We start from the raw sequence: 15,059 nt of genomic DNA on the forward strand, positions 1-15,059 counted from the left end.
AATATCCGGCCCCGTCTACACCGTGCAATCATCCCAATAAACTGGCTAGAATTTCCGATTTGTAATTCCATGCATCCTACAAGTTTATCGATCTTGGCAGTCAACTTTTAAAATTAGCATCAACTGCATGCCCATATGCAAACTATGATTGCTTATGCCGATCAGACATTCACTAATTAAAAAGTCTTTGATCAGTTTTGATCGAATAACCTCAACAGCCGGTTCGGTCAACCAATAACAACGGTTGCCAGGTAGCCGGAGCAGCAGTGATAAACGATTACAAAATTCCGCACCAACTGCACGCAGTATCCACTATCTTTCGCGTTGCACCATCACGAATGCGACGCAGCCTTTGAAAACAGCGCTAATTAGAATGACTTAATTATCTCAAACCATGCACTTTAGATTGATGCAATATGTCAACCTTAGAAACTGTGTGAACAGAACCACCCAAATCTGACTTGGGGTCCGACTCTAATATTCCTAGAATTAGGTGCATTTAAATTGATTAAGTTGTTTTTTCTCACACCACGGAGTGAGAACACGAAAAATCAACGCCACACCACCCGGCAGTTTTCCCACTCGATTCACTTTTCGCACAGTTTACGCGGTAGTTCTCGGGCAAGGTTACGGTTAAGGTTTATTATCCACAAGACAAATTTTGCCTTATTGTCCTCCGCTTGTTCGACACGACCACGATGAATGGACATGTGTCTGGTATTGGTACCCTCAAGTGTGCGTGTGTGCTGTCCGTCCGTACGTTTAGGCATTGTGATTAAGTGCTAGGGGAGTAAAGCTGAAGGAATCTTAATTATACAGTCGTTAAAAAATCATAACAACGTCAGCAAATCTAAATGACCTGGTTCGTCGGTACGAACGCGACAAACAAATCCTACATCTTTCCGCTAAATAGCCACGGGTAAAAAATCTGCACAGGTGTAATATATCATTCGACCCTCTAGAATAGTCACTATCAACGTAGACCTTTAAAAAAAGCATGCTAAATGACCACTCGTTTTTCTTCCTTCCTTCCAGTAACCAAGCGATTGCCGACTACCTAGGAAGCAATGGATACACAGACGCGCTGGAGGCTTTCAGAAAAGAGGCAGATATGCCGAACGAGATCGAACGGAAGTACGGTGGACTGCTGGAGAAGAAGTGGACCTCAGTGATACGGCTACAGAAGAAAGTAATGGAGCTGGAGGCAAAATTGTCCGAAGCCGAGAAGGAAGCCATCGAGGGTGCACCTACAAAGGCCAAACGTACGCCCACCGATTGGATACCGCGGCCACCGGAGAAATTCGCACTCGCTGGGCACCGAGCAACAGTCACACGGGTGGTGTTCCATCCCGTTTTCAGTATGATGGCTTCGGCGTCCGAAGATGCCACGATCAAAATCTGGGATTTTGAAACGGGCGAATACGAGCGGACGCTGAAAGGTCACACAGATTCCGTTCAGGATCTGGCATTTGATTCACAAGGAAAACTGTTAGGTTGGTATTTCGCTATGCTGAACTACTTCGTTGAGACGTTTATTAAATCTTTATTTTCCCTCCAACAACAGCCTCCTGCAGTTCGGACCTGTCGATCAAGCTGTGGGACTTCCAGCAGACATTCGAATGCGTCAAAACCATGCACGGACACGATCACAACGTTTCGTCCGTGTCGTTTGTACCGGCCGGTGATTATCTACTGTCGGCATCGCGGGACAAAACCATCAAAATGTGGGAAGTAGCCACCGGGTATTGCGTCAAAACCTTCACCGGCCACCGGGAATGGGTCCGGATGGTGCGGGTCAACGTGGACGGTTCACTGATGGCGTCCTGCTCAAATGATCACTCGGTTCGCGTCTGGCAGACCAACTCCAAGGAGTGCAAGGTGAGTTTGATACGGTTCCTGGCATCATTTTCACCATGCTGGTAGGCAGTCTGTCAAATTTGCCGGAACTGATCTCACAATCGGATCCATTGTGCGTGGCCCTTGACGATTATAAGAAATTAAAGGTTTAGACTGAACTCATAAAAGGAATAGGACACGGTGGGTGAGGTGCACTTAGTGTTAGTTTGTTGACGAAAATGAGCATGTCGTATGGCAAGTTTTGCTGTAAGAAATGCTCCCCGTGTTTATTCGCAAAATTCACATCAAATATTGATCACTTGCGTAGGAAATCAATTTAGTAAGGCAATTGTGAATTGTGACCAGCATACACCCTCTGGTCGTATGAAACAAGGCGAAACCTGTCCAAATCCGTTCGTACATTTATTTTTTTTTCGTATTTCTTATTACAAAATAGTGTAATTTTCATGAACAATAACGGAAAATAACTAGCCAACCGCCGCTAGTCCTGTGCCACCTCTACTACTACATCTTGCACGGAGGGTTCACTTAGGGACGCAAATAGCCTTTAAATCCGTAGAATGTTTTGCCTACTTGATAAATTGTTGAAAACAGTCATTTCCTTGAATGGAATCAAGAATCAATGTTCTCTTCAGCAAATGTGAAAAAAGGGAATGATAAGGTTACAGTTAACAGTAAAAAGTGATACTTAGTATCTACATCTAGATTATGTAGGTCATGGAAAAGGGTATATAGGTATAGCAAATCATCCATTTCTATCTTTTCCCACCTTTTATGTTTTATTCTGTTTGTCGTCAATCAGTGTAGACCATTTTACAATAATTGCCTTAAGGTGATTCCCTGTAGAGTCCACAAATGGCCGCTACGAGGGCTATACATGCACTTCCACTTCGAATTTTCAATAACACAAATCTCAGAAATTAGTGCCTCATTGCACCTGAAATTGCTACTTTATGTATGCTGCAGCGCAGCAAACGTTGAATAACAGTTTCATTGTTGTACGTGTCCTGAATGCTGATATTGGTGCACTTAAAAACTCGAAGTGATAACTAGAATAAGGATCTTACAGCGAAACACCTTAAGTGCTATTTTCACAATTTTGTCTTTGTTATATAAATTAAAATATGTCTTCAAAACAAATAAAAAAAAAACTCCTGCCAGCAGACGTTACGCGACTACGCGAGGAATTAAAATATTGCTTTAATTTGCTTTTTTGTCATTGTTAAGTCAATATTATCGCAGTGCTTATTGTATGTGCCCATCATTTGGTTCAAGGGTCCAAATTTGACATAATTCGTACGATGGTGGTTTGTAGCAAATATATTTCTATTTCGTAGATGCCGAGATGGTGTATATAAATTTAAGGATGGATCGTTTACGAATGAAATCATAGCAAATTCACGATGCTCTTTTAATATTTGGATATTTATCAGCATAAAGGGTGTATTCAATAAAAATCGGATTTTCTTGAATCAATTATCGCCTGCCAGATCAGGAAATTCTTTGCAAATTTCGATAATTTCTACTTTCGAACATCCTCAGGAACATCGAATTTAGACTTGGCAACGAAATATTCTTGCCCAGGAAGTTGACGGAAGTCGGCCTTGACGTAAGTTTCATCATCCATCACGACGCAACACAATTTGGGGTGTGAAGTTTCCGGGCGCGGGTTTTCGCAGTAATGTTTTGCTTTTCATTCCGGTTTGTGGCTTTCTGCACCTTGTAAACATATAACTCAGCACGCTTCATGGTTTTCTGCACAAAACCGACTGACACCTTGGAATTTTTAGCGTCATCTCGAATTGACATGTTTGGACGGTTCTTGAAATGTTGCACCACTTTCCTGGCCATTTTACTGTCCATTGGTACCACTTTTACGACTTCTCCCTTCCTTCCTTCGGGCACTCAAACGCTCCTTGAAGGTTCTTATCACACGAGACACAGTTGTATTTGCAATTCCAAGCTTTTTAGCGATTCATCGGTGGTACACCTTTGATTTTAAGTGCACATTTTTTTTAATGTGTTAATGTCTCTGGCGTCTATTATTTCCAAAAAAAAGTTCAATATCGTCAGCATAGAATAAATAAAAGAAATCCTAAATTGGAGCCTTGAGGAACTCCAGAAGTGTCATCAACGGGATTTGATGTCTTTCCTTTGTATTTTACTATTTTGTTTTTTCCTGGATTTGTTTTCCGTCGATCTTGTTTTCCAATGCTACCGACGCCAGGGAGGCAGCTCCCACACCTGGACCCTACCTATCGACCCATCAACTCATGAACCGGGGACCAACGGATTTACTTCCCTTATGCCTTAGAACATGCCTCAGAACATCCCGGCGGTGCCGACTGGGATTGAACCCAGGCCTGCTGGGGTGAGAGGTAATTACGCTTAACACTACACCACCGACGCCGCTATTTTACTATTTGATGGCAATTAGTTAAATATGATTCAAGCCATTTGAGGAGTACGGAATGAATTCCCTCTTTTTTAAGTTTAACTCACTGTTACTTTGACTCTGGAAGGGAGAAGCAGATAGCACGCACGGAATTCATTGTATACTTGTTTTTCTTGCCATGCAAATTTGCGCCATTGAAATCAAATCAAAACAGGCGCAGCAAAATAGCGTGTTTTGCTTTGAGCATGTAGTGATTGTTTGAGATTGTTCAGTGTGGAGTACGAAACCGTACTTTTCTGTTTGATATTTGACTATGCCACTAGATGTTTTGGCAAAACCTTCGTTAATGGTATCTTTCAATATTGATTTGTGTGTATTTTGAATGAATTAAAAAGAAACGGTGTCCCATTGAATAAAACAGCTGGAAACGACGGTTTTTCATAAATTACTTTACGCAAGATTTCAATACCGCCTTGTGTATTCTTTTTCAACTGTAAGAAAAGAATGTTGCAACGGCTCCTGTAGCGGTAGAGCAAAAATTACCGAGAGGCGGACAAAAGCACAAATACTAAAGGGCAAAGGTTCCAACAAATCCTAAAACGAATTCAAAATGCATTTTTATACTTATATTTTGAATCCCCCCATTGGTCCCTCACATTGGAGTTGTTCATCCTTTCCTACTACCTTACTATCCTGCTCTTACGGCATCTTGGTGCCTCCTATTATCTTTCAAATCATATTTTCTCTTCTTGTGAGTACTCACTGTTACCGGTCGGGTGCACATCGATGTTTTCTCCTCCTCCGTTGATAGAAGACCACTCTTCAGCACCCTTAGGTACTTCCCGTCCGTCGTGTCCGCCGACCTGCTTCGTCGAGTGTCACTCGAAACTATCGGTCCGACAGATTGCGTATACTGCGTCAGTCTCGCGAAGCGCCACGATCCTCGAACTGACCGTCTCTGGCGGTGGTGATGCACTTCGCCTCCTTGTCGGTCTCTTGCCAACGGTGTTCCTGGTCGTCATCTGACGCGTATGCTTCATCCGTCTCACGAAGGGCCACGACTTCGTTTCGTCCTCGAAGTGACCGTCTCTTGGCGGTGGCTATGAACCTCGCTTTCTGGTCGGCCTCTTGGCAACGGTGTTCCTGACCGTCGTACGTGCAGCTTCGTAGACCGCCCTCGGAAGATGGCTGCATAGCCGAAACGTGCCCTGTTGATCGAACCGCCTTCGTCTGCGCCACTCCGAATCGATGGGAGAATCGAACCTGCAAAACACGAAACCACGTGTCTCTTGTCAGGGTGCTCGATTCCCAATCTGTGTTATTGTTTGACACATTGTTAGTTGCAGCACCGCATAAATCTTAACTGTAGTCACTTTACCGTGTATTCCAGAGGTAGGGTAGTTCCGCGCTCTCTCGCCGGTTGTCGACGACCGATTTCGACCGATTCCCTCCAAGAACCGTACACTGGTGTGTACCGATCTTGTGACGCGAAGCTGTATCGAAATCCCCAGTCGTCAAACCCAGCTGTCTAATCCGCGTTTCGGCTCGATCTGCGTGGCAATCCTGACACTCACTCTCGAGAAGATGATTTTCCGAAGCACGGAAGATTCGGTTTGCTTGGAAAACGGCTATTGCAGGTTACCTGCTACTGCGCACTCGGACGGTCTTTCGAACAACGGGTTTTCCTCATGCACTTCCTGCGTGCTATCGGAACTCGGTTCTACCACGGCAATCCGCACCACGAAGGAAAATAACTCCGATCTCCGACAGCAGCACTCACAACGAATGGTATTATTTCCACCACCGCAGCACAATAAAGAATTGAATTTTCATACGGCAATTGACAAATCCATGTTTCAATCGACCACCGTGACGCTGCAATCGCAGCGGTGATAAGTCCGAAATAATATGTCAAACTGAATACATTTTTGAAATTTCCACCAAAAAACTATTATTTTCTATTCATTCTAGCGAGTTTCTGTGGAAGTCAAAACATGATCCGAGCAAAAAATTAGTACTCGTATTAATGGTATACAATGCGAATTTTATCGTGCTTTGTTTCGAAAATATCTTCCAAATAAACAAACATCATCCAAATCACCCGATGCGTCCATCGACTAAATCCATTGCCACTTAAAAATTCATTTCAGTCGGTGTATTAATCAGCACATTAAATCGTTTTTCGTCTGGTGCTACACCGAGCAATCGGCCTATTTAATAGTTTTTCGTCGATTGATTTAGTCGGCCAACTTTGTCTGCTGTTTAATCGGCAGATGTTTTCAAACCTTAACATGTTTTCAGTGATTTATAAGTCTTGAAGTAGCTTTTTATTTAAGAACAATGCATTACAAAATAGTTTTATGCATTTTGTACAAGATTCATCCATGCTGACAACAAATTTTCATGAAATTACATTGAAATTAAATAATTTGGCAAACAATCAATGAAATTTTCAAGGGCTGTCACAGACTTATCACCGTCGCACAGTGGGGCAGCGAAGCCGTTAGTTTGCTTTCTACAGCAATACAATGTTCTACAAAGTTGCTCAATACTAAAAGCGCCATCTTTTGAAAGTTTCATATTAGTTCATTTTTACGCCACATAGGTGGCGCTCGAGTCTATCTTTTGAACGGAGCATCCTAGCCGAATTGTTTCTACGGCAAAGTTGTGTTATTTGAAGTGTTGAGAAATGTTGTCGAAGACATCGAAACTCTATGACTCACATTAAGCGAGATATTGGGCAATTAGGAAAACTAACCTCTAAAATTGCGTTTTTCCTTTTTTTCACCTATATACGTCAAGTGTATAAGTTTTATACTCTGATAATTAACAAAATGGTTTGACTCATCCAATAAATACCCATTATTTTATATACCATGCTTTATTATATAGTTTTTTATCCGTTTCGTTTATTTGGAAGGCTCAATCGCGTTAGCTTTACGGAGCCGATAATTCATTTTTCACTGTTTGTAACAAAATTCACTTAATTCTATGTCTAGTAGGAGTTGGGCCGATTACTGGCGGCTTACTCGAGGTTAGAGGGGTACAGTTGAAGGATAGGATCAGGGGAGGAGCTTGGGGTAGGGTTTCGTTGCCTCTTCAGAGCGTTGTCGCCAGTATGAATGGTAGTGCTGTTCTAGCTTCGTCTGGAGTTCGACCGGCTATGGTGACCAGTGGGCGACGATGAGAATCATCGAGACGGGGGGACAAGACAAACAAAAACTAATAAAGAGAGACAAAAGACAAAGGAATTAAATTCTTATACTAGACATTTGAAGAAACACATAAACGGACTGCATATAGCAGAGATCACGGGTTGCCAACACGTCTCTGATAGGAACATAGGGTTGTCTTCCTTGGGCCTCGAGGGTATTCAAAAGTCGCTCTCTGGCGGCGTCATTATCCGTACATTGCCAAACTGCGTGTTCGATGTCATCGTAACCGTTTCCACACCGACAGATGTTGCTGTCCACGAGGTTTATTCTATTGAGATGAGCATCTAGCGAGTAGTGGTTGGACATAAGTCTACTCATCACCCGAATGAAGTCACGACTTAAGCCCAAGCCTTTAAACCACGCTCTCGAAGAAACATTAGGAATAATTGAATGTAACCACCGTCCAAGATTTCCAGTGTCCCAATCGGTTTGCCAACTCGAAAGGGTACTCTGACGCACTAAATGGTGAAATTCATCGTGTGAAATTTGCCTGTCATATATTATTATATAGTTATTAACATAAATGTCTCAAAAAAGTGATGCATAAAAATATCAAATACTCAAAATATAGCAAAAAGTAGCAGCCAATTTTTTTTACAGTGATTAGTGTAGACCTTGTTGGGTAAAGTTACGACCGCAGTTCAACAGGCAACTGCAGGCATTTTCATATAACATTATTTGAATATTACATACACACTTAGAAAAATTTATGTAATTTTAGATGCTCTGAGACTGACATATACGAGCGTCAAATTTGACAAAAAATAGAGTCATAACAGACGCGACATTCAAGCCAATCAAACGTAGTTTTCGTCGAGTATCGAACTTTTCAGTCTCGGAAACCTTAATTTAACATGAAATTTGTGTTTACTTTTCGTACTTTATGTCAAAGATTGATTCCGTCACGTGTAAAATTAGTTATTTCTAAGTATGTATGGTAAATTCTTTCAAATTTGTTGAAATTTTGCTTTGTGTGTAAAACATGATAAGATGTTATTGATCTGAATAGTTACAAACAATCAGAAATACAAGCACAGAAGCACGCAGATTCTTCACTAACGCAACCCAAACAAGTTCAATAACTGGTATTAATGAAAAATTAATTGACCGATGCGATACAATTCTTCGTACGTTGTCTTCCGGATTTTCGATCAACATAACAGCATTTCGAAATTTTGCTGAAGAAACTGCTTGTCTTTATGTTAGCCTTTATATACCATTTAATCCAATGCCAGCCTCTGTCCATAAGGTTTTAATCCACGGATCGCAAGCAATCCAAATTGCATTGCTTCCAATTGGTATGTTAAGCGAGGAGGCTCAAGAAGCCAAAAATAAAGACTTCAGAAAATTTCGGGAACGATACAGTCGCAAAACAAGTCGAAAGCACACTATGGAGGACGTTGGAGGATGGACATTTTAAACCAGCAGTTTTTAAGTCTCCTAGTAATCTATTCAGATCAATAACATCTTATCATGTTTTACACACAAAGCAAAATTTCAACAAATTTGAAAGAATTTACCATATGCAATATTCAAATGATGTTATATGAAAATGCCTGCAGTTGCCTGTTGAATTGTGGTCGTTATTTTACCCAACAAGGTCTACACTAATCACTTTAAAAAAAATTGGCTGCTACTTTATGCTATATTTTGAGTATTTGACATTTTTATGCATCACTTTTTGAGACATTTATGTTAATAACTGTTTAATGAAGCATGGTATATAAAGTAACGGGTATTTATTGGATGAGTCAAACCATTTTGATAATTATCAGAGTATAAAACTTATACATTTGATGTATATAGGTGAAAAAAGGAAAAAACGCAATTTTAGAGGTTAGTTTTCCTAATTGCCCGATATCTTGCTTAATATGAGTCATAGAGTTTCGATGTCTTCGACAACATTTCTCAACACTTCAAATTACGCAACTTTGCCGTAAAAACCATTGGGCTAAAATGCTCCGTTCAAAAGATAGACTCGAGCGCCACCTATGTGGCGTAAAAATAAACTAATATGAAACTTTCAAAAGATCGAGCTTTTAGTGTTGAGTAACTTTGTAGAATATTGTATCGCTGTAGAAAGCAAACCAATGGCGCTAGAGGTTTTGGCCACGCGAATGGCTTCGCTGCCCCACTGTGCGTCGGTTAGTGCTTATTTCTGCCACCAGGCGCGCAGGAGTTTAAGTTGGATTTCTCAATACAAATCACGCCGTTTCGCGTGCTATTCGGACGAGGACAAGCAAAATTTTGCTCTGCTGGTCTATGCTTTGCATTCCGGTCTATAGTGTGTCGGTGTGCGTGCAGCGAAAGCGTTGTCAGCGGATGCTGTCGATGACGTTTTCGTCGTTTGGTCGTTTCCAATATGAGGCCCGTTGACTTCTCGTCGCAAGATCTCACTAATACATTCTTACTAGTGAAGCCGTGTAAAATCGATTTGCTTATTATTTTCAACCACGAAATCAGCTTTCAAAGTGTTCGACATAACAGCGGTTTGTTTTCTATTTTCAACCAGTAAAATGCATGTATTAGTGAAAGTGCTCACTAATACTAACGGTGGTAGAGAACTCTATGCAGCATCATTGCTTGTGCACGCTCACGTGCGATTACTCACTACCAACACGCTGTCAACAGCTTGTACTTAATACTAATAGCTTCAAAACCTAATGCAAATTCTAATACGTAACAAGTACACTGGAAAAACCGCGTAAATTCCGGAATCCGCGTAAAAAAACCGCGTAAATTCCGAAATCCGCGTAAAAAGCGACTATCATAAAATTGCTTGGCTGCATTTGACGTTCCATTTCTCTCTCTTCGCAACTCTCCCTCAGCTTTGACTATCCGCTATTATGAATATTCAATGACTTCCTATCCGGTATTTTTAGGCAGGATTCATTTGACCGCTGTGGTTATTATTCTGTGAGGCCAAATCTATATATCTACCCTGACGTTTCACTGAAGACCTGGCCCTATGACCCCCTTCTGTACTTGAAAAACAAAAAGGAAAACGATCCATGACATTGCTTTTATACACCAAGATTGGGTAACCTTTAGAGCCTGTTGCATTCAAAATTTCCTCTTACTATGATGGCTATGTCATCCGCAATGCCCTTAACAACATCGAAACCTTTTGCTTCGAGGCTCCAGAGAAAATCATCTACAGCTAAAGACCACATAAGTAATGAGATTACACCACCTTGAGGACAGCCTTTCGTTACCCTTAAGGTTATAGACAAACCTCTCAACTCTGAAGTGCCTTCTACGAGGGGTGTTCGATAAGTTTTGAGATAAACAATCTAAAACAAAGTTTTTCTATCAAAAATGGTTTTATTGTATTTTAAATTAGATGAAGATGAATACACTTTTGCATGCGATCGAACCAATTTATGAAGCACTTTTCCCACTCCGAAGAAGGTATTTCCAAAACGTGCGTTTTGAACGCATCAACCACACGTCACGCAATTTATTTTTGACGTTTGGGAATAAGAAGAAGTCATTGGGAGCCAAATCAGGGCTATACGGCGGATGACCCATCAATTCGATGTTTTGAACGTTCAAAAAGTCATTTGTTTGATGCGATGTGTGAGAGCTCATATTGTCGTGATGGAGAATGATTCTTCTTTGGCGGTTCGTTTTCCTAATTTTCCCGAAAACTTCTGGCAAACAAATGGTTATGTACCACTCTATGTTGCTGTAATGGAACGGTGGCGATATGTCTGGTTATTCCGAAGAAACAGGCGATCATTTGCTTTGAAGTGCTCCTTGCGCGAACAACTTTTATTGGACTTGGCTCTTCTTGAAACACCTATACAGTCGACGGTTGTTTAGTGTCGGGCTCATATGCATAGATCCATGATTCGTCGCCCGTCACGATCTTATAGACGTCTTTTGAAGCACCAATCGACACGAGCCTTTTTTTTTATCATTTGTCAAATTATGCGGTATCCAACGCGAACAAATCTTTTTGGTGACCAAATGTTCATGCAGTATTAAATGTATGGAAGTGAAACTAATGCCCAGGCATGCCTCAATCTCACGATAAGTCACATGCCGATCTTTCGAAATTAGGTCATGCACATCATCAATGTTTTCTGGCACAACAGCTGATTTTGGACCTTCCTCACGAAATTCGTCCTGGAGTGCACGATGACCACGATTGAATTCGGAAAACCATCGAAACACGGTGGCCCGGGATGGTGCTTCATCACGAAAAGTTGAATCGAGTTGATCGGCACACTGTTGTTGAGATAAACCACGGCAAAAGTCGTGTTGAGTTAAATGAATGCACGGAAATTAATGTAAATGATTTTCCATGCCTGGATATGGATGAAACTTTGCATAAAGGGTGTCCACAGTTAAATTGCATCACTTATAAGTACTCGCCAAAAATAAGTCTCTCAACCGATTGTCATGAAATTTCCAAGGAATGTAATACTATAGATAAGCTTGGTTTCCGTATCTTTATTTCACTCTATTTCTTCAATCCGAATGCCAAAACTTTCTTCTTAATTCCACCCATAAGGTGTTTTTTTTTTATCTAGTTCGTTTATTTGGAAGGCTCAATCGCGTTAGCTTTACGGAGCCGATAATTCATTGTTCACTGTGTGTAACAAAATTCACTTAATTCTATGTCTAGTAGGAGTTGGGCCGATTACTCGCGGCTTACTCGAGGTTAGAAGGGTACATTTTCGAAGGATAGGATCAGGGGAGGAGCTTGGGGTAGGGTTTCGTTGTCTCATCAGAGCGTTGTCACCAGTATGAACGGTAGTGCTGTTCTAGCTTCGTCCGGAGTTCGACCGGCTATGGTGGGTGACCAGTGGGCGACGATGAGACTCATCGAGACGGGGGGACAAGACAAACAAAAACTAATAAAGAGAGACAAAAGACAAAAGGAATTAAATTCTTATACTAGACATTTGAAGAAAAACATAAACGGACTGCATATAGCAGAGATCACGGGTTGCCAACACGTCTCTGATAGGAACATAGGGTTGTCTTCCTTGGGCCTCGAGGGTATTCAAAAGTCGCTCTCTGGCGGCGTCATTATCCGTACATTGCCAAACTGCGTGTTCGATGTCATCGTAACCGTTTCCACACCGACAGATGTTGCTGTCCACGAGGTTTATTCTATTGAGATGAGCATCTAGCGAGTAGTGGTTGGACATAAGTCTACTCATCACGCGAATGAAGTCACGACTTAAGCCCAAGCCTTTAAACCACGCTCTCGAAGAAACATTAGGAATAATTGAATGTACCCACCGTCCAAGATTTCCAGTGTCCCAATCGGTTTGCCAACTCGAAAGGGTACTCTGACGCACTAAATGGTAAAATTCATCGTGTGAAATTTGCCTGTCATACAATTCGCCTTCCTGCGCGCCCACCTTTGCGAGAGAGTCCGCCTTCTCATTGCCTGGGATTGAGCAATGTGAGGGGACCCATACAAAGGTAATCATATATGATCTTTCGACCAGCACACACATCTGCTCCCTTACCTTTGAAAGGAAATAAGATGAGTGCCTACCTTGTTTCATCGACCGAATAGCCTCAATCGAACTGAGACTATCTGAGAAGATGAAGTAATGGTCTGCGGGCATGTTGGAAATCATCCCCAATGCGAAGTTGATTGCTGCCAGCTCAGCAACAAAAACGGAACAAGGTTCCTGAAGTTTGCGGAAGGCGCTAGAGTTTTCATTGAAGACACCGAAGCCAGTGGATCCATTGAGACGGGACCCATCTGTAAAATATCTTTTTATGCAATTGACTTGTTGGTACTTTTCAGTAAAAATACGCGGAATAATAATAGGTCGAAGTTGATCGGGAATCCCATGAGTTGCTTGTTTCATGGTCAGATCATATTCAATTGAGGAACTGCGATTGGTAAAGTGAACACGGTCTGGAGTATAACAAGGAAGACACATATCTGATGATATGTAGTGGTGGTAGATTCTCATAAATCGAGATTGTGTGTTCAGCCCAAGAATTTCTTCAAAATTGGCAATTATAAGTGTGTTCGTCACTCCGCATTTGATTAGTATTCTGAGAGAGAGCTCCCAGAAACGGTTCTGGAGGGGTGTTACTCCTGCCAGAACCTCGAGACTCATGTTATGCGTTGAGTGGATACAGCCTAGAGCAATACGCAGACAACGATATTGAATTCGTTCCAATTTTATTAGGTGACTTTTTCTTGCCGAGAGAAAGCAGAAAGAGCCGTACTCTAGAACAGAGAGAATAGTTGTTTTATAAAGCGTTATGAGGTCTCCCGGATCAGCACCCCACCATGTGCCGCAAATTGAACGGAGAAAGTTGATCCTCTGCTGACATTTTTGCTTCAAATACGTAATATGGGCATTCCAAGTGCACTTTGAATCAAACCAGACCCCAAGGTACTTGAAAGACAATGATTGGATAATGTTTCTGCCCAAAAGATTAAGCTGCAATTGGGCTGGGTACCGCTTTCGAGTAAACACTACCAGTTCAGTTTTCTGCGGCGATAATTCGATCCCTAGATTCATAGCCCAAGAAGACAAGTTATCTAAGGAATTTTGCAATGGTCCTTCCAAGTCCACGGCATGTGGACCTCTTACGGAAACCACACCGTCATCTGCAAGTTGTCTTAGCGTGCATTGTTCTGCCAAACAGTTGTCGATATCTTTGACGTAAAAGTTATAAAGAAGAGGGCTGAGACATGAGCCTTGGGGCAGGCCCATGTAGCTAATTCTGGAAGTTGTCAGTTGTCCAAGGGAAAAGTTCATTTGCTTTTCTGACAACAAATTGTACAAGAAATTATTTAAAATTCCAGAAAGTCCACATCTGTGCAGATTGTCTGACAGAATTTCAATGGAAACTGAATCAAAAGCCCCCTTAATGTCCAAGAATACTGAAGCCAATTGCTCCTTGTGTGCAAAGGTCAGTTGAATATCTGTGGAAAGCAGCGCTAGACAATCGTTTGTTCCTTTGCTCTTGCGGAACCCAAACTGTGTATTTGATAGCAAGTTATTTGATTCGACCCAGTGATCGAGTCTCCGAAGGATCATTTTCTCCAACAATTTCCTAATGCACGAAAGCATAGCAATCGGACGGTATGAGTTATGGTCAGACGCTGATTTGCCAGGTTTTTTAATGGCTATTACTTTGACCTGTCTCCATTCAGGCGGTACAATGTTGTTTTCTAGCAAGGAATTGAATAAATCTAGCAAGCGTCTTTTAGCGATATCTGGGAGATTTTTCAGAAGATTGAATTTAATCATATCGCTTCCCGGTGAGGAGTTGTTCGATGAAAGAAGAGCCATAGAGAAATCCAGCATTGAGAATGGTCTATCCAGAGAGCCGCCGCTAGGAGACGCTTCTCGAAGAATATTTTGTGCTGGAACTGAGTCCGGACAGACCTTTTTAGCGAAATCGAATATCCATCGGTTGGAGTATTCTTCACTCTCATTGAAAGATGAGCGGTTACGCATGTTGCGAGCCACCCCTCCACAAGGTGTTCATTGAGGTTTCTCGTGAGAGTCCCTCGACGAAATTGCGCCAATAACCGCGTTTTTTTGCTTTGATTAATTGTTTCAGCTTTGTCTCAAGCTTTGAATATTCCTCGAAGT

General features: G+C 41.7%; 1 protein-coding gene across 3 annotated transcripts in view; it reads left to right on the plus strand.

Moving 5' to 3' along the window:
* The window catches only part of Lis-1 (LisH and WD40 domain-containing Lis-1), a 214,378-nt gene that overhangs the window by 191,720 nt on the left and 7,599 nt on the right, over positions 1 to 15,059 (plus strand). For all 3 annotated transcript variants that reach the window (XM_065223426.1, XM_065223427.1, XM_065223428.1), the window contains exons 3-4: positions 1,036 to 1,493; positions 1,565 to 1,878. In XM_065223426.1, coding sequence (XP_065079498.1) covers positions 1,036 to 1,493; positions 1,565 to 1,878 — 772 coding nt within the window. The remainder of the gene's footprint in view (positions 1 to 1,035; positions 1,494 to 1,564; positions 1,879 to 15,059) is intronic.

Source organism: Ochlerotatus camptorhynchus, unplaced genomic scaffold (genome assembly GCF_037179485.1).
Source record: "Ochlerotatus camptorhynchus isolate MF236.1 unplaced genomic scaffold, CSIRO-AGI_Acam_v1.1 ptg000192l, whole genome shotgun sequence".
Taxonomy (NCBI): domain Eukaryota; kingdom Metazoa; phylum Arthropoda; class Insecta; order Diptera; family Culicidae; genus Ochlerotatus; species Ochlerotatus camptorhynchus.